This window comes from Saccoglossus kowalevskii, chromosome 17, assembly GCF_978046115.1.
Source record: "Saccoglossus kowalevskii chromosome 17, keSacKowa6.1, whole genome shotgun sequence".
In the NCBI taxonomy this organism is placed as follows: Eukaryota; Metazoa; Hemichordata; class Enteropneusta; family Harrimaniidae; genus Saccoglossus; species Saccoglossus kowalevskii.
The window spans coordinates 15,270,054-15,291,338 of record NC_140657.1 but is presented as its reverse complement, the minus strand read 5'-3'; the positions used below and the strand labels follow the sequence as shown (position 1 = coordinate 15,291,338).

General features: G+C 35.7%; 2 protein-coding genes across 2 annotated transcripts; both read left to right on the top strand.

Annotated features, from left to right (window-relative positions):
• Positions 1-5,314: 5,314 nt before the first annotated feature.
• Positions 5,315-10,216, top strand: LOC102805090 (hemocytin-like). Its single transcript, XM_006818965.2, has 7 exons — positions 5,315-5,419; positions 6,088-6,201; positions 7,194-7,265; positions 7,412-7,547; positions 8,715-8,977; positions 9,299-9,627; positions 9,808-10,216. Exons 1-7 carry the CDS (start codon positions 5,369-5,371, stop codon positions 9,821-9,823), a joined length of 981 nt encoding a protein of 326 aa, XP_006819028.1. The 5' UTR covers positions 5,315-5,368; the 3' UTR covers positions 9,824-10,216.
• Positions 10,217-16,138: 5,922 nt separating this feature from the next.
• LOC102804971 (mucin-6-like) lies at positions 16,139-19,840 on the top strand. Its single transcript, XM_006818964.3, has 7 exons — positions 16,139-16,229; positions 16,633-16,746; positions 16,986-17,057; positions 17,262-17,397; positions 18,046-18,308; positions 18,999-19,327; positions 19,506-19,840. The coding sequence occupies exons 1-7, from the start codon at positions 16,179-16,181 to the stop codon at positions 19,519-19,521; spliced, it is 981 nt and encodes a 326-aa protein (XP_006819027.1). The 5' UTR covers positions 16,139-16,178; the 3' UTR covers positions 19,522-19,840.
• Positions 19,841-21,285: the final 1,445 nt, after the last annotated feature.

Here is a 21,285-nt window from a genome sequence, read left to right as displayed (position 1 = left end):
TGACAAGGCGTATTTTCGTAGGCTGTAATGTAATTTAAATAAAAAACGTAAATTCGTAGACATGGACAAGTTGTAAAACGTAATCAGCTATTTTTTATTCGTCCGTGATTTGTGCAAAGATGTTATTTTTGTAAGCGTATAAAGAATTTTCAATATTAAATTACATTTCACGACAATAAAAGTTAAAAACAGGATGCCGTTCGTTTGTTTTGTTTTTTTTTCACCGGCACTTTCATCTTGAAACTCAAATGCGTTCACGCAATCCGTTAAGAATTAACGTACTGGATGTTTTTAGAAAAGTCCATTGACCGTGATTGTTGGTCACAAAAAGATCACTTAACACATACTGAACAGGGTTTTATATCATTTTTTAGATGTGGGGGTCATTTGGATCCCTTGTCTGAAAATTTGGGGTCATAATTGCAAATTTGAGGGTTATACACAAATCAAGCAATTGATATCTGTTAAATAGGGAAAACAATACAATGGAGAGTTAGTGAGATGATTTGAGTTCAATGGAGGAGTACCAGTATCAAAAAACATCTAATTTAAGTTTTATCCAGGTCTTTATTCATACAACAATGTATGTGTACATGAACTACATTCTGCCGGCTGCACTTTGAGCAAACATTCTGGCTGCTTATAGGGAGTCGAACTCATCTATGACAGGACCTACCGATTTTATAAACATCAACCTATTTAGTCTAAGAGGGTTCAGTCTATTTCTTACTTTGTTTGATTGCACTCTGTACTGAGAATCCTCTCTCACAAGGTGCTGATGACACCGGTATAACAAGAGCAATCTGACCAAGTATGACAAAATCTGGGTACTCATCTTCAAAGTCAGTGATAAGCACCTTCATATACTGATCAAATGTAAGAGCAGTGTTTTAAGATTTGTAAAGTGCTTAAATAAAAGAAAATTACCCCTAGCTCTATCAACATCTATGCCATCTACATCATTGCAGTGATTTAACAGGTTATCAAGCTGGTTGATTCCATAGTCAGGTAAGTTACATTTTCAGGGTATCTCTCTGGATTTAACACAACATCAAAGCAGTTAAGAATGTTCATTTCCTCAGCAAGAAACCTAACCTCCAAATTATCATATTTGTTTATGTATCGTTCTCTCAAACTTGTAAATTTTTGTCTGAGTTGAGTGTTGTCATTAATTTCCATATTTGTGTTTTTTACATTAGGAGGAACATCACCTAAATGAGTAAACACTTCATCAACTTTGTTTGAGCCTATTTCCATTTCCAAGTTGCCATAGTTGAATCTACACTTTTCCTTATATGAGATAAATTTACAATTTTCTGAAACGTAAGACTCAAATGACTGTGAGCACATCTATCAATAATGCAGTGAATAATACAAACAGTGAGTTTGAGATAAATTTGAGTAATACATCAGCTTTCTCTGATTTTTTGTCATTTTTCAGAGACATGTATATTGGCTCAAAATTGCTCAGAATCATTTTTACAGCTGATTCAACTGACAGCCAGCGAACACATATAGGCTCAGTAATCTCTTTTGCCTTACCATGCAGAACAGTTTGTAATTCTCCGAGTTTGTCATATCTGGTTGGTGAATTACTATAGTAAATATAAACAGAATGAATAATACTATGATAATCTTTACAATAGTCAATGTCTTTGCCTGCCTGAGAAGCAGCAAGGTTCAGTCTATGTGCAATGCAATGTACTGTAACAAGTCCAGAGTTCCTAGTTTTAAGTTTAGCATCAAGACCATTTAAACGTCCGCTCATAACAGCTGCACCATCAGTGCCTAGTCCAAACACCTTATGTATATCCTCGTCACAGATACCCTTTCTTAGCAAAAAATCAATCAAAGCGGTTTCAATCCCAGCAGCAGTGCATCAGTTATCTGCTCGTTTCCAAGAAAGGATACTTTCGCTTCACCATCTTCAACATATCTGGCATAAATAACAAGTTTTTTATGTACGGTAATGTCACAAATTTCGTCAAGCATAATACCAACATAGTCACTCACATGTATCTTGTCGAGTAGAGATTTTGCGATTACTTTTTCGATGCATTCTTCGAACTCCATGACGATCTGTTGCCGTTTATAATAGTCAATATTTAAACCGTTCAAATTCTGAACATGCATGAAATCGGTAAAAACATCGCAAGGGAGATCCCGTTTAGCCATAACATAAACATGATTTTAGATTGTCACTTGTACCTTGATATTTCCTCTCGTTTGCTACCTGACGAGCGGCCGTAAAGTCTGACTTGGTGGACAACATATGTGACTTCTAGAGTATTGATGCCGGATGAGAGTTGAGTTTCGAAAATTTGAACACCCGTCAGTGAAAGGGTTTTTGGTATTCGCTCTCACACAAACTTCACATTCCATAACGATTCGGTCTGATATGTAACAAAGCCATTTAAAAAGATTTAGCCACCCATCGTTGAAAGAATGATCCTTCTTTGGTAAAACGTAGGGCTTTTCACTGGACGTAGCTGGTGAAGCTTCAACGGGAGAACTAGTAGACGGGCTGGATGGCCTGCCCCCAAAGAAACAACGGAGATCGACCTGCCTTGGCACTGGCGCCATGTTTAAATGTTGAGGACCGTTAGAAGTTAAGAGCCAATCAGAAACAAGCTAACACCTTGAAAAAGTATAAACACAAAGCGTCTACGTAGTACATACGAATGACGATTTGGAGCGTTCCATTTGAAATCGAGGGAGGTTCTAGTGTTACAAGAGCCCATATAGCAACTACTGCAGATCAAATGGAGGAGCGGATTACTCACGACTTGACGCCAAAATTCCTGCGACCCGCAGGACGCACTGATGATTTTTATGAGGGTCATACGGTCATAATTATGCATCAACATATTGCGTCATGTAAAACCCTGGACTGAAACATCAGGGTTTATGCTGCAGACCACAACATAATGTTTCTTCTCCTAACAGTCAGCAATCGTGTGCTTCCCTTGTACATTAAAATTACCAATCAGTATCCTATCACCAGGATACAAGACCCATAGCACGTTTGGCTGTAGTCGATGCCAGGGCATATGCAACCTTCAATCTCTCATGCATGCTACATACTCATGGTCATGGTCATGTCCCTCACAGCTGTCAGGTTGTAGATCTAGGTATATTTCCACAGGTAAGCATGGTTACCTCCCATACGTCAGGGATAACCTGTAGTTTCACCTTTAGTACAATTGTGTGCACGTTTGAGTTGGCATAGTATTACTTCTTCAAGTTAACTGTCTGGTACTCACTCAATACCCCAACATTTCAATCAGGACGTGAGGTGGTAAAGGTCTTGGTCACACCCAGCATTTTACAAAGCTCCTTTTCACCTCAAGGTTCAAGTTTTGGTTCAAGTGAAGTCAGGCTGAAAGCCATAGTCCAGCAGGAAATGCTCCATCCAGTCTTTGCAGTATATCGTAGGCACTGTCGCCACGTAGCGTTTGAAGTGATCGTTGATTTCCAAAATATCCTTATATCCCTATTTTGATGGCTCCAGGGTTAGATAGTTTAAGTTAAAAACTGACTTGTTCTGATGCTCACTAACAGAACTCTTGCACTGTTTTATACTGGACTTTTATGAACAGTATATCGTCAGGTGGTCCTAGCAAAAATACTTTCATTGTAGGGTATTGATTAATCGTGTTGTTAATCGCCGTTTTTAAAAATTATATAATAATTTAATACAGAATTACAAGACACAAGTTTACAATCTGGGCTTAATTGAATACACGGATATTATCTATTTTTGGTTTGCCGAAACATTTTAGCTTGATTATCAGTATGTTTTGATTCATCTAAATGCGTATAATATATACATTTATGTCGTTGAAATGACATAATTATTCTGATTATCGTTGTGTTATGACGTGTGCAATTGCATCAGAGCTACGTAACTGCTTCACATATTGAGTTCTTTTTTATATTATTTATTGTTAAATTTAGCTTTTCAAAATAACCCTGACACTAAATTTCGACCTTGCGGATCTCATAAACAAACCACAATCGATCACACATATGCTTGAATTACGTTGCTTCATTCTCCCATTAAACATTTGATTAATAGTCATGCAAATATATGTATCAACAAATATTTTGCATTAAAAATCTATTAAACATGAATTATTAATTTTAAACGCTTTTTATACTATCGTTGTTACAATGTGTTCACTTATATTATTCAGGTTATTTAACCATAACTTCGCTTCTTTTTATCGGATTTATTGCAATGTTGCTTGTAATTATCAGTGCTTATTATCTCCAGTAAATTACCAGGATTGAGCTAGGTTTTTTATGTATTTATACTGATTTTGTGACACAAAGGAACACACTTTGGCCTGTATTCACCCATAAATATCCGTTTATACGCGTGTGTTCTCCCTGATTGGCTCACTTAAAACAACCAATCAGATTATTTGGCGCCAAAGATTAAAATTCCTAGGTGTGAATCCGGTTTTGTTTTTAAACAAACAGAGAGTGTTAATTAAATTAGTCTCCATCCGCTGTATCCGAGTGATACATCCCAATCGTCCTACCGTAAGTATTTTTTCAACTAGCTGTACCTGTGTTCCTGTACAACAGAATAAATGCGTGTTCACCATTAGAACATTGCACATTGGTATACCGTCTACTGCTTGATGTATCTACAGTCCATCTGGTGAGATTTGAAGATCTTACTGTTTGTGGCAGTCCCCACATATTCAGAGACTAAAAGGATGAAAATTGTAATACATAGTAATGTATCATGCGTACTTATAAAGCAGCAGTGTACTTGTAAACCAGTCTCGATGTGGCACAGTCTCGCTTACAAAATTACATACTAAACATTAAAACATCTGAAAAGCAAACCTTTAGATATTGTCCTTTTTAGTCACTTAGCTTGTTGTTGATTTCGGAGCCCATTAAACTATTTTGGTGCATGTTACTGGTGATGAGCTCAGTTTATACACAATCAATATCACGAAAATTATGTCTGAAATTAGCATAAGACAGCACGTTCTCAGACATTACTGCGTTCGTTTTGGAATATCAACTAATATAAATCAAAAGACCGTCACGAATTACGTTCATTAGGAAAGATCCTTAATGTATATCAATGAAGCGGTGTCAGAGATCACAACATTACTCTTATGTCATAATAATCTCCGGGAAAAGATTTCAATGATGGAAGTTTTTTGACAAGTAACAGATTGTCTTTTCCATTTAAACTAAAAACGAACAGTATTCGCCCATTGAGACGTGGAAGCGGGTATTGTTCTCTTGAGTGTATGTAAGTAACGCTCAACTGAGATTCATAATCAAATCGACGATCAGTCCTACGAGTACTCCTTAACGTACACTGGAAACAAACGGAACCATGAAGATATACTGTTCCTTGCTATTTGTTGTTCTAGTGTCTCAAACAATTGTAAGTATTTCAGGGTTATCAGATGCTGTATAGCGAATATTCACGTTGTGTCTTTCCTTCCTTAGCGAAAACGGAATTTGCTTTCATAAATTGATGAAATTGTGGTGTTTCTTCATATCTAACCACAGTCTCATACAAGTCAATCTTGTTGCACTAACCATTAGCAGGTTATATTATACATGCACAATTTAGTCAAAATCACGTGTGATGAAATGAACTTTTGATGCTTTTTGATCAAAACTTGTTTACTTTTAACACCAATTGTCGTTTTCTGTAAACACTATAACTCGTATCAAGACGGTGGCCAGTATAAGATGTGCAAAAAATGGCCTAACATGCCCTGAAATAAAAAGCGTTGGTAAAAAAGTATCTCTTTTCCAAATATGATTATCTAGAAAGCACTGCGAGTTAAATGACGAATGTTCTCTCTCTCTCTCTCTGGCACTAACACATTGGAATTGATTTTAATTGATAATAGCGAAATCTCACACGCGATCTGTTAGTAGAACAGATAAATTCACGAAATATTGAAAAGTAGAACTGGTACAAAACAGAGTAATTGATATGTCTCCGTCTAAAAACTTATCATGGTTTTTTTTTTCATGGATTCTTATTTGCTCAACATGATCATTTCACACGTGTTATCTAATTGTAACTTTCACTTTTAGGCAGTACCTAATAGGCGTGGTACGTTGGAATGTCTGGTATGCCGCAAACAAGACGACCTGACAGTTGCCGAGTGTGTTAAAAATCGTGAGACTGAAACGTGCGAACAACATAAGGTAAGCTATATGAATGATAAAAAAAACGTAAAACATATAATTTACATTATTTCATCGCAGAATACTACGATCTTTCGTGTTTTGGGGGAGAAAACTGAATAAATTGATTTTGACAAGATATTTCAAAAAATTATATTAAGAACAATCCATAACGAAATGTATTCCATATGCACCTATAAATAATTTTCATAATAACTGATTACACAAGAATATTATAGAAAAAGATAATTTGCTATAATAATTTGTAATTTTGCGATTTATTTGTCTTGAATTATAACTGAAAGAAGCTGAATGAAATTTCAATCTATGTAGTGTGTTCAACAACTCATGTATGAATACTAACTTTATTAAATATGATTTTACTTGGTAAAATACTGCAGTCAATCCAAAAACAGAAATTAAGATGCCAACATTCCATAATATATATTTATATGATACAAACAAATTGTATGCATGATTTCAGTTAACAGTTTATCTCGCTAGCGAATGCGCCATTGTATAACTAGATGATACACAAGGTTGTTTCAATATATACAAAATAGATCATATCTACGATTTGTTTAATGTGGCCTGATATTATGAATCCCTAGAAAACATTCAAATAATTAACTTTTTAAATTTTCTATACGCTGCAGAAATATTTTTTTTTAATAAAGGCGGACACATCACGGGTTGTTTTCAAACAAGCGCCTACCCATGGGCCTTTGCGCTTTAGCTTAAGATTCATTTCTCGCTTGTGTGCAGCCAACGACCCATCCGCTTTAGAAATAAATAAAACCGTCTTCTAACTTTGTATAGTGCAATGAATGGTCTTTAAAACAATATGTTTACATTAAATTTCAATTCCGAAATAAACGTTTGTTCAGACCCCCCCCCCTCCAGAGAAAGGAATGATTATATCAGTTAGCTATGTATTCCAAGTTGAACACAAATTCTTTCTGTGGTCGCAAGTTGACTCACATTGTGTTGTTGCACTTATTTCATCTTTTCAGCCGACATGTATGACAGAATTATGGAACAATAATGGACGTATTATCTTCAGCTCCGGGTGTAAACAGAGTCGGGTAAAACCTAAACTTCTAAGTTAATTATGAAATCAAGTCTTCATCACTTGTAACATTAGACACATTCAATACGATATTTTCAAATTCAGTTTCATTAGAATAATAAATACAAAACCACTTTGCCACACTAATATTGTATTTTCCAGGCTTGTTCTGAAGTAGAGGCAAATGAGCCCAAGTCAAACCAATGTGATGTACAGCCGTTGCACGTCGCGACCAAGTGCCGATATTGCTGTACTATCGCAGAGGAACTAGCCCCTGGTGGTTATTGTAGATTCCCAGGTCAGTTTGTATTATTAAAATTAACAGACCTAATCGCATTAAGATAAAAACTAATCTGAAACTTTACACATATCCACTTTTTGTGAAATATACAGTGTCTCTAATTATTAGTTCCTGCGCGCAATTCAGGAAACAGAATAATATTTCAAAAGTTTTCAAAAATAATATTTATAATACAAATAATTCAATGAATATGGCTTCGTTATTACGGAATTTAACATCGTTATAACAGAATTGATGTGGCTAGTAATGCCACCGAGACACCGACGACGATCCGACATTCAATCCCGGGCCAATTTTCAAACACTTTTAATTCGCTTCCGTTCGGGATTTTGATTTGTTTGTTTGTTTTTACAGAGGATTCTTGTTTTATTTGTTATATATACAAGTAACTTAGGTTTGTTGCTTGATTCCTGACGAAGCCAGCATGGTTTAGTTCATCGGCGATATGTCACTCCGGTGTGTTGTAATGTTTGTAATTAAACACAATTTATCAGCTGATTTTCGCTGCTAGTTGACAGAACTGTTCCGACTGCAAGCTAATTATGACGTGCAAATTCGACCAGGTCTTTTAGGACAGTTGGCGTGAAATATAATAAGCGTCAACTTGCAGTATTTTATTGTGATCTATATGTTTGTTTAACTTTAACTAACTTCCACAATTGCCGTGAATATACTGATGATTATGGCATTGACAGGTGACTAATCTTCTTATATTTGCAAGAATTTGTAATTTTGACAAAGACAAAATGGCGGCCGGCATGTGAGAGTCAATCAAACTTAGATATACGCGAGCGTATTTACCATTTCAAATATAAACATGGCTGTAAAAAATGTGAATAAAGTGTCAGAATCTACTGCGGCTATTGGAAGTATGCAACAAATTCAAAGAAAATTCAACTTTATTTTATTTCATTCACATATTAGTATTAGGGCGGCGGTCGTCGCGCCGCGTCCTGTCCAATCTGGGATCCATAGCGACGTACACAACGCGTGTAAATTACATTCTTTGTTTACATGAAATTCGAACACGCGCCGCGTTACGACCACCGCGCTTTAATACTATATACAGTACTACACAATACGTATAAAGTACTACTATGTGCAATAACTCAACATTGTTTTTATTTATGGGTGTATTAAATGTACTTTCGTTTTTCCCCTCAGCATGGAAAAAATGTGTCGTTAAGGGTGATCCACATTTCACAACCTTCGATCAGTATAGATACGACTATTCCGGGTCATGTGCATATACTTTGTTACAAGACGTCAGCAACGGTCCCGGGGCCGTCCCAGCCTACAAGGTATCGGCAACAAACATGTTTATAGGACGGACCGCACGCTTGGTGGATGTGAATATTACAGTGGAGGGACATGCCGTTGAAATCGGCACTATGATCGGACAAAATGAAACAACGGTGGAAATACGGGTACGGTAAAATATACGTGGAAAACAAATTTTAGACGATTTTTTAAAAGTCAGTATACATATATGAATTACCTTACTTGAACTTTGTTCATTTCACACGAATGTTAAAGCGGGAGGGTCGTCACCTGCGCACGCGCGGGAATTGGGTCCCGAACGACGATAACAACACACGCTGAAAACGCATAGACGCTTGTTTGTAAACAATGGCACGCTATGACCATCTGACGCATGCGCAGGTGACGACTCCCCCGCGTAAACGTTTATATTCCATTACCACTAACAATTGTATTCGTCAAATAAAACACATGCTTTTCATTCTCAGATTGACGGCATATCTCCCGTAATTAATTCATTTCCCTATGAATTGAATGAGGGTAAATTGGTTATAAACAATACGAAAGGGGGGTACATGACTGTCAGTGCACCCATGGCAGGATTGATAGTTTACTGGAACAAGAAATACCATCTCGAGATATTGCATGACACGACAATGGTAATGGAAGGCAGGTTAACGATTGGGGGCATGTGTGGTAATGCCAACGGTGATAGTGATTTTCGAGATGAGTTGAAAACCAGAGGAGGTCAACCAGTTGAAGACGAATCTGAAGAATCCGTCAACATATTTGCAAGTAGTTGGGAAGTTACTGGAACGTGAGTATTAGTATGGTATTTAAATTTAGATGGCATTCATCACGCAATCGTGCACCATGTGGCATTGACCAATCAGAATCGTCATAATATGCAGTGTGTAGATATTCATTAACACACCAGTAAAAGTGAAAATTACATCATCCTCAATAACATTTTTGTTTCTGTTTTCTTTATCAACAGTTGTGTTTCAGTGTGAACGAATTGACTATATATTACAAGACACTACGTACGGACCAACACTTTAAAGACGTGAATGTATTATGAGGTTATTACGAGGATACTGCAAAGTATGCACGAAGACAGTACAGCGGAAGTATCGACTGACGCGCTGCGGAGGTCGATGCGATCGCGTACCGTCTGAGTGCATACTTTGCAGTACCTACGTAATAACATTATTATTATAATATCGTAGAATGAAAATACCCCGTAAAATACCACAAAATTATGTCACGCTGTAAGTTATGACGTTACGGCAACAGATGTATAATAATATTACAGAACCGGAAGAAGCAATTTAGTTTTCCTGACTAGGTCGTTTTGCATGTAGAATTGTTCATATGATGAATAATAAAGGGTTATATAGATGTAATTATCTGTGTTGTTATTCCTTCTTTTCATTTATTCACGGTTTTCCCAGCACAATTGATACAGATTTTAATTCAGTGACAACGTGCAGTAAAATCTAATGCGTTGTATAAGTATTTATATTATGTCATTAGAAACTGCCCGGTTTACGACATTGTAATATTCTTTGGTTTTACCGTGTAAAATGGTATTAAAGTAATAGTTCATAAAAACATGTTAGTGCAAAAATATAGAGAATAGAGCAAATTGTGTATATATTCTTTAATATTTCAGAAAATCAGAAACAGAAACTCGGATTATACGTCAGGAAAAAGTATGTTAAAATTTCAGACGGTACTGACTTGAATCATCTAAAATTACAACTGATGTGTTTGCCCTGGAATGTAATTATATTCGCGTAATTACGACGACGCAGTGAAAATGTTTCACGTTTGTGTTTATATTGCAATAAATGACAGCGTTTCTGAAATCCACCTCATATGTAAAAGGTTTCCCATCTGGTACATCACCGACATAATTTGGTTACAAAATGAGAAAGAGCAAGCTCGTAACTATCTCATTCAAACGTTCATGTTGTATGATTGCAGATATTTATTCTCACGCACTGAATTTGAAAAAGAGTCAAGCATACCTCGACTAATTGTTTTTTGTAACAAATAATAAGTGTAATATATAGTCGCTTTACGCCGTCGAATATTAATTATAGCACTTATTATTAATTGACTCACCACCAGACGTGAACTTTTCAATGCATAATTGCAGTAAATATTTCTACCCGACGATGAAGACAAATACTTATGAATACCCGATTTCTATACATCATGGTTCAAAACATTCATATATCAACTTTTTCCAGTGCAAACGACATGCAACTATTTTATCCAAATATGCTCATCTCGCCATTATCTGTAACGTTTATGTATTGGCCAATTTCTCACTTTTTTTTTTAAAGAACCATCTTTGTTCCTATTTTTTAAACCAAGTGACATACATATTGCTCAAAATTATGAATAGATTCTTTTGTTACCGCTCACCAGAAACGTTTTGAAAAGGTAACATTATCTCATATTCCTATTCAATATCACAATCTGAAATTCCCAACAAAATTCCTTTATCAGGCAGATCTACAGCAACTAATCTTGTCAATAACATTGATAACACTACGCCCCAAATTGATTTAGGATAATTCCAGTGAAGTTACAGTATTATATAACTAAGTAATATATGCGGTAAACTCAAATCAGGCTTTCCTTCATCCTATCAAATAGATTACAAAGAGTAGTCATTGACTTATTATCAGCCCTGAAGACTCATGCTTACTCTATCTGTGGTGTTTATGCACTGGGGAAATACTAGCAGTCTGGCACACGTGTTACTGAAAATCAACTAACAAAACGGGCTTCCATTTTACCAGGAAAAATTATGCTTCATAATTTATTTTCCACGTACTTTGTTAATGTTAATAATTTTCCAGAACCCAACGCGCGGGGTCCTTCTGGCAATATACATATAACAGTAATGAGACAGTAATAAACCAAATCAAAATTATCCTAATTAATATTAATTAACAAATATTGCAAACAGAACGGGGACGATGGGCCGTTGTTTACATGGCGAAAATTCGTATTCAAGTTTTTGTCTTTCATGTCGCTCTTTTTTTTCAATGCTGTAACTTGCACTCGCGGAAATGGTTATTTTGTTTTCTCGGGATACTATTAAGTAAAATCAGACTAAGGGCTGTACAACTCCCAACTGCTAAGAATAGCCTCAAAAACATTTACAGTGAAAGGTAGACACGTCCGTGACAGTTCATGGCAGTTGTGACAGTATAGATGAACTATGGCATTGATTATTTGCACTGTGTATTACGAATTCTGGCCATGCTGGTTGGTGTCGATATACCTGGGTAACATTTGTTGACTGTGTGTACCTTACCTGGTATCTAAATATATGTACACACCTGTGCACAAATGTTGAACACCTGTTTATCTAAATGTATACCTTTAACACTTTGGTAACGTGCTCAACCAGACCTTGCACCTTAGCGAATAAAATGGCTAGGGCTATGCAACTTTAGTCATTGTGCTGCGTATGAATTTGAAACGAAATTTAGACATTTTGGCCAAGAGTGGCGTTCTAACCCACATGGATGAAAAGCCACTAACTACTGTGCTATTACGGATTCCAATGACCACAATAAACATTAACAAAAACGTATTTACTCAATCCTTTGATTTTTAAAGAGTCTTGCACGCTGACCATGCAAGGTGATGGTAGAAAAAGAATTACCATTCGAAGGATGATGAGTTTTGACATTTGAGAAACAACGCATGTTCTTATAACGGTTTAATTCTCGTGTTCTTAGGCGTTTCGTCAGGTATCCGGGATCGTTACATTCGCAAACCTTACGACCAAGCAAAGACACACACATATTGAATTCGTGTCAACTTCTAGTCTCAGTTGCCCCGTGGAGAGCTCGCCAATACTGACTCGCCTCGCGGAGAACTCGCCAAGACTGGCTCGCCTCGCCGAGAACTCCACAAGACTGCTCCAAGACTAGCGTTATTCACTTCTCCAATCCTTAACCTATCACATGGAAGTTTAAGACCTTGAGGCGTGGCCTCCACACATTCCACTCGCATGTAGTCAATCACACGAAGTATTTAACACGTCATATATACTTGAATAATTGCCCGGCATCTTAGGAGACTACACATACCAAACTGTCAGGAATAACAGTCCGTTGGCGACATTTATATCTGTAATTAGTTCCAATCACTGACTGTACCTCTGTCCAGAACCTTGTATAAACCTAAATGATAACAGGTTATGGGAGACTGTTGAATGATATCAACCAGCACTTCACTAGTAACCAGCTATCAAGTCGGTATCTAGACACATGGAAATAAATTCATGACATTCTGATCAAGTAGATCTGTCATCATCCTAATTCACGATTCACAGAAACCATTGGCTTTATATTTAGCCCGTATGCGAATGTATTGGTTAAAATAAAACTGTAAAGAAACAATTTTAAAAAATTAATTTTTCACAGAGAAAATATATTATCATACAAACAATTTTATCAAACATTTCTTCAAACCTAATGGCTGATGGAGGGTTTTATATATTGTTATATTACATTAATTGTATTTTCATAATAAAAGATAAAAATTCAATTAAATTGTATAGCATTTAATGAATGAGATTCGATAGAGGCAGGTAATCAATTCCCTGCACAGTAGTAATTGTTACTGATGTCAACTTGTGATTCATTGCCATTGCTGAAAAATGAGCATTCGTAATTGGCACATGTATATTCTCCAGTAAGTTTCTTGACAACTGGTATTCCTAATAATCGACTGTAGTTTTTAAAGATTCATCAGCATAGCCAACAAATAACAAACAGTATTCGATTTGTTGTGTACTCACTATTAAACAAGTAGTTTCTTAGTTTCTATAATCGAGGAGTCGTACGTTTTTGTTTTGTTACCACATGAGCTACCTGGGACCCATAATTCCCCGTATTAAATATTGGAGACCTAATTTCCAGGGATGAACACGCTCTAGTAACTACACACAACGCATGGAATCTTATAGTATGCCTGCGAGCAGATCCGCTTAGACTCGATTCATCATTTTTCCTATTGGCAAAGCGTTTGTTACTTGATGTATACTAGCCATTAACATTGTAATCAATATTTCAATAATAATAGGAGATCAATCTTAAACAATTCCGTTGACATCATTATTTGTAGAACTGCCACAGTTAAGGATAGCTGGGCATATTCATATTCAACCTTGTATTTTTATGATTCAATATGCATTTCCAAGTATTCTTGGAATAATGATCTACTTTTTTGCTTTTGTATTCACGAAGTTCAGATGAATGTCAGGTAAATTCCAGCGCTCAAAGAAATTTGCATCGGCACTTCAGATGGCTAACACGTAACGAGTAGGCCACCATTACATTCTGGGCTGACATAATTCAACTACACGCACACTTTTTAATGGTAGATGATTCTGATCACAAGTTTCTGTATGTTGACGTTGGAGAATGGCAGCATATTGGATGTGTCGTGTTTACTGGATGTTTCCTATGAGTCCTTGAAGAGAATAAAAACAGTATACCATCTTGAAGACGTGTTAATGGAAATGAAAAAGAAACTTGGACCTCCCTGGTTGCTGGCTTTTCCTCTGAGGGTGTATTTTGTGAAAGAATATCCATAACGGATCTATAACCAATTCAGGGTTTTTCTAACACGTATAACGCTGGAGCCGGCCAAAGTCTAACTGCCAACATCAACTATTGCATTACTAACGTTAGAATCTTACTCTGTTACTTTCACAGATATAGTATATTTATCTATACCATCCTATGACTGCTGAGATTAGTTGAGATTGGTCGGGGCATGTCCAGCCAGATAGTATGCGGCGAGCTTTATGTTGCCGCAGCTAATACGACAGCGCGGATGTAACAGCTGCTCATATTATAATGTGTTTCATTTAAATTACTGTTTTTTTTTGTAAATGCAGTATTCAGTAAAATGCTTTTGACATTATTTCCCTTTTATTTTGATAATTGCTGCGCCTATCAACATCCAGATGTTCATATCATTTTTGTTTTTGTTTTATGTCGAGAAAAGGTATGGTAGATTGGGTGTGGTCTTAGTTGTCACTGCCAACATGTTTTCTTTTATTTCACAGTATCAAACGAACAATATTCTAGTAAAAATCGTTCATTATCGCAAGATTGTCTTATTTAAAATGTCAACAAATTGGTACGTACCGACTTATAATATAGTATATATACTGTAATCGACATAAACATGAAATGTACGTGTCTGCAGGTCTATAATGCATTTTTGTAACAGCTGTTGAATAACAGCGTATATCCAATATTACAATGTAGCCAAATATACCTCGTTTCGTAATTGTAAGACATCTTTCAGAATTGTTTGAAATTATACTAAATCTATATGATTCTGGAAATGATTATTTTTTAATTATTTTTTTTTTTATTTTACAAACCTCTCCGGCATTTGTCTACTTCTTACGGAATGTATAAAAGTCACTGATTGCATTTTCAATCAAGCAATGTGTCAATATGTGTATTTAGAACATTCGCGCCACAATTCCGGAACACATATGATTGTACACAAGTGTACTGTATTGGCGAATGGTGTGATTAAAGGTTCAAATACGTGTTGATACTCTTCACTCCCAAGATATGTTTTAGTCATGAAATATGTAAAGGGGTGTAGTCATAGCGCCGAGCCTTTTTAAATATCATTTTACTCATAGCAACGTACACAACGCGTGTAAAATACATTGTGTGTTTACATGAAATTTGAACACGCACCACCGTTCTTAAAACGTAAACGTACAACGTCGGAAATAGTCTTCATATATAATCTCAATTTGATGATCTGAAAACATTTAATTCGACGTTTTCTGAATTGTTTATTTCATTCGTAAATTAAGATATGTTTAAAATTATTTAGTTGCATGTTTATGAGAAAAACATAGTATAGTCAAACAGGCATTGAATTTTCAAAACAGATGTGTACGTGACTTATATTAACTCCTGAACATAATTACATTCTTTTAGAATATCAAACACGGTAACAGATGCAAACAATGATTGAAAGCATTATAGATAACACTTGTTTTGAAGCAGGTTTATGTGTCACTGCAGAACACTTAGGCAATCCTAATCCCAGATAAACAGCTTTCTAACGGAAGTAGTTTGATATGTAACACGTTGTATTTTTTACGCAATTAGGCAGTCCTAATCCCAGATAAACATCTTTCTGACGAAAGTAGTTTGATATGTAACGCATTGTATTTGTTACCCAAATTGAAGTAAAAAATGATTTACATTGACAGAGAACGTGTGTATTTAAGGAACTAGAATTCTACTCTAGGGATACTCACAGAAACTTGGTTGACGAAAGAAGTGCAAAATGAAGATATACTGTGTGTTTCTATTAATGGCAATAGTGTCTCAAACACTTGTAAGTATTCAGTTGTTATCATAACCAAATGTGGTAAATACTAAAGACTTCTCATTAATTGTGATTATTGAATTTAATTTAGTGAATTCGGATTTTTTCGTTCCTGGGACTTTTTCAGCATTCAGTAAAATGTTGTTGTTTAAGCCAGCGTGAAGCGATGAACACACGTGTGTGTTTATTTTTCAGCTTTACTGAGCAACTTTTTCTTAAATAAATCATAACACAGTAACGAAGTCTTAATTTAACAACTTTGAGTAGTTCTTTCGTCTATAAAAACACGTAATTAACGTTCACGACTCAGTTCAATATTTTATGATGCAAAACTGCTACAAGAATATCACTTATTTGTACAACGTTAACATTTACAGAATTTGTACAACATTGTTATAACTTAACTTTCTAGGCAGTACCTAACAGAAGAGGTACATTGAAGTGTCTTAAATGCCACAAGCAAGACGACCTGACAGTTGGTCAGTGTATTAAAAACGCAGCGTTCGAAACATGCAGTTCAAATAAGGTAAACCATATGACAACACACTACAACATTATGTTAGTTTGTAAATATGAGAGGTATTACGAAAACAACAAATCTGTAACGTTCTTCATATTGACGTTTCTAGGATGATAGCTTGGCTGTGAATGGGAAAGCTCCGGGATATGTTTTCTATATTTTTGTTCGACACTGAAATTACAAGTTACAAAGCGAGTCTGTTGATTATTACAATTTTTTTTATAATTATTCTACTTTTATTTCAGCCGACCTGTATGACTGAATTATGGAACAATAACGGAAAGATTGTTTTCAGCTCTGAATGTCAACAGAGTCGGGTAACGTTTATACATTGTGTTTGTTAATCCATGGGTTAATCAATGTAGGCTGGGTTTACACCAATCCTTATTGGAGTAAATACCGAATGAACTACAAAATAATGTATGTTATGTTACTATCCATGATATAGTGTATGATGTAGACAACTGAATATAAATGAAAAAATGAAATTTATACACTAAATACAAATTTATTTCATTAAGGCTTGTGCTGAGGAAGAGGCTAACGAGCCCAAAATGAATCAGTGTGACAAACACCCGCTGAATATTGCGACAAAATGCCGATACTGCTGTTCTATCCAGGAGGAACTTTCCCCAGGTGGTTATTGTAGATTTCCAGGTGAGATTGCAATTTATTATCAAGTTTCACACACCACAATTACTTTTTGATCGTGATAAAGCTGATACAATACACAACACGGTAGTTGTCTATTTTAACATCAAGCTCGAGACTCGTCATATGTAACCTGGTCATTTGTTGTGGTCTATTACAATACTTATAGAACACAATCACGTAAGACGTTTTGTGACACGCTCTCAGGCTACAAGGTTGTATTTTTCAGTATATTTCTATATTCTATGATTATTAAATACATTTACACGTGAACGAATGTGAACGTCCTCATTCAAATGACAGAACATATTATCGAATCACCAAAATGCAACGGTGTAAATGATATTAAGCAGATAACATGCTCCATGAATATAGACTGCTGTTTTGTTAGCGTTTCCGAAGTTACAAATTTTAAATTCGTAAAATAAAACATGTGAGGCAAGAGTGACTGGTCGGATGCGCATGCTGTTTTAGCGCATCACGAATAAAAGATGCGTTATGTTGTTACATTCGAAAATAGGTATGTAGGAAAAACAATCTCAATTGCTCATATGAGACAGTATTACTCACACGAGTTCGTGTAGCTGAGGTTACAAAACATCTTTATACATCTTTATGCGTGTGATAATGAATGTACTTTTGTTTCGTTCACAGCGTGGAAAACCTGTGTCGTTAAAGGTGACCCCCATTTCTTTACTTTCGATGACTACAGATATGATTTCTCTGGGTCATGTGCCTATACATTGTTGGAAGATATCAGCAACGGTCCTGGAGCTGTACCATCGTATAAGATATCGGCAACGAACATGTATCTGGGACTGACCGCACGTGTGGTTGATGTCAATATTACAGTGGAGGGACATGCCGTTGAAATCGGCACTATAATCGGGGATGATGACTCGAGTGTGGACATTCGGGTATGGTAAAGTAAATAGAAAATGATATTACAAGCAAATATGTACAATTTAGTATATATATTTGTGTATTTACATATAAATATATATGATATAAATGTACAACTTATCTTGTCGTTTTGTATATAGTTATTTACTGTATTTACTATTTACTATTTAAATATTCACTATTTACTGTTTTAATCGAAATAACACATATCATTGCATGACAAACGATGTAAAGCATGACAGTTTCATGTTTTCCGAGGTATGGGACACATAATGTGCAATTTTGCAATCATTCATAATTTATTCTAAAAAGCACTACACAACGATAACAACGGTGATTAAGTGTTAAGACAGATACTTGGAAATTATAATTATAATTATTTGTAATTGATTTTCGAACTATGTGAACATTACAAAAACACTGTCGACACAAATTGCATTGTATCGGTAGCTATGACAGCACATGCACGTTTTGACTCTTCAGATACATATAATAAATTACAGTTGGTATAATCATGCTTGTACAGTAAACATTGTGGTTTCTTTTAGTGTTCTTCCAAGTTTTTGTTTATCATTTTTCTCTAAGTTATATGATATAGCACTGCATTTTATTGAGATTGAACATTCTATTATAATACAATACTGATATTAATAATAATCGTTTCATACAACCACATGTCGTTTTTATGTTGTTGTCATTTTCAGATAGACGGCATCTCTCCAACAATTAATTCATTCCCTTACGAATTGAATGAGGGTCGACTGATAATAGACAATGACGAAGGAGGATACATGACTGTCAGTGCACCCATAGCAGGATTAATTGTTTTCTGGAACAAGAAGTATCATCTCGAGATTATGCTCGACACCACAATGGTAATGGAAGACAGGTTAACGATCGGAGGCATGTGTGGTAATGCCAACGGAAATATGGACTTTCAAGATGAATTGAAAACTAGAGGAGGTAGCGCAGTTCATGACGAATCTCCTGAATCTATTGCGAACTTTGCCTCTAGTTGGGAAGTTACTGGAACGTAAGTATTAGTATGTCTGCCATTCTGTGATGTGTATGCATTTAATCTTAAACTATATTCTATGATTCAGATACTGTCTCTATGGTAAAAGACTGTTCTGACTGTTCTGATCCTGAGCGTGTTAAAAAAATCATATTATACCAATCACAATAATTATCTTATTTATCTTTTTCAACAGTTGTGTTTCGATGTAAATGAACCAACTAAGTTTTTGCAGGGCATTATATGAGGTTCGGCAATTTGACGATGAACTTATATTATACAAGATACTTTTCTGATGGTTGACATATAGTTTCATGGACTACGCAGACCGTGTGAAAGAACTGATACTGTTCCCAACAAATGTTTTTACGTGTAATGAAGAATAAATAGTTTTATAGAGTGCACAATGTTTTAATGATTCTGTTTTACTTCAATTACAATATAGCTCAGCTCAATAATATAAACAGTATTAACAAATGTAGTTATCTGAATTTCGTAATATTAAAAATACAATATGGACGAAAACATAAATGTTTAATAATGTTATTTGATTCTGCATTTTGATGACCGATATACATTATGACTTATCGTTAAATATAAATATTTTTTGCAGCGTAATCGTTCGATGGAAAAGAGTGCAGTCAATTAGTTGCGTAAAAACAACGGTTTTAGTTAATGGTACATCATAAAACAAGTGTTCTCGTTCGTGTCGCATTTTTATATAAAAAAACTTAGTCTAAATTACTCTAATTGTCCCCAGGGAAAGGTACCTGCCCTGATATTAAAGATTCATTATTTAGAGGAGCGTCCGACAGTATGGTGAACGTCCGAGTAATTTAACAAACCTTGTGATCAGTTAAGGTTTTAAATGTGTTCTGTAATTAGGGTACGAATATTCAGTCTGTTTATCCCGACAAACCCTAACACATAAACAGTATTGCAGCTGTGTTCGACATTACTTCAGTGATAATGTGTTCTACTGTAACATCTTTCCACAGTGAAATAGTCTGAATACGTACCATCTCATCTATTCATATAATTGCACATTTGTTTAATCCTACTAATTTGGGAAATCACGAAGATTTTGTTCTGTTCTCATCTTTGCGCAATTGTGCGCACAGTTTCCAGAATACCAAAAACGTCTAACGAACGGGTAAAAAGTGATTTCAGTTAATCAGTTTCAATGATCGCAGTATATTGTATGCTGATATGTTGAACAACCGGACATACGTATAGGGTAGGCGTTACGTTAAATATGTAAACTCACAGTTGCCACTATCATAGGAAGTAAAATTACATATTTCATCGTGATTTTACATAGTATTTACCCTGCCGTTTATTTGGCGCTGTGTACTTGTTTTACTTAGTAGCTATCATGAGTGTACATTTATGTGTCAGTGCTAGTTATTGTTATTAATGCAGCACCGCTACTTTCACTGGTTTCGCCATCTGTTACAGCAAAATCGAATGACCTTTGTCACAATGCCTGGCTTCGCCGCATGGCCTGCGCTGTACAGTACATACTTGCGGTAGAAAGGGGTCAGAGGCAACTTTGTAGAACAATGTCATCTCTGGGTTTTAACAGAATCACGTCGAAAGTGTTGATGATCCGTTTACGAAATGTGTTCATACCAACATAGTTTAATAAATATTGAACTAGGATCTAATAGCGTCTGTATTAGTGAACACATTATATGTGGCAGTCTTATAGTAAATAGTGCACGCAAATAAGCATTGGTGGTACAGGCAAATATCTAACAGGTTTAAGATGGATCTGTACTATGATAGTACGATACACTTTTCCCTGATGAGAAGTCAAAGTTCGACATGATGCTTCTTCAAGGACAAAATGCATCAAACAAAAGATAACAGCCCAACATAACTTGATGGCGCTGTGCATTGTAGCATCTGTAGCGGACCTGTCCGTTGAGGGCGTTGTTTATACTATACCAAGAATGTTGCTTGAGGGCATTCAT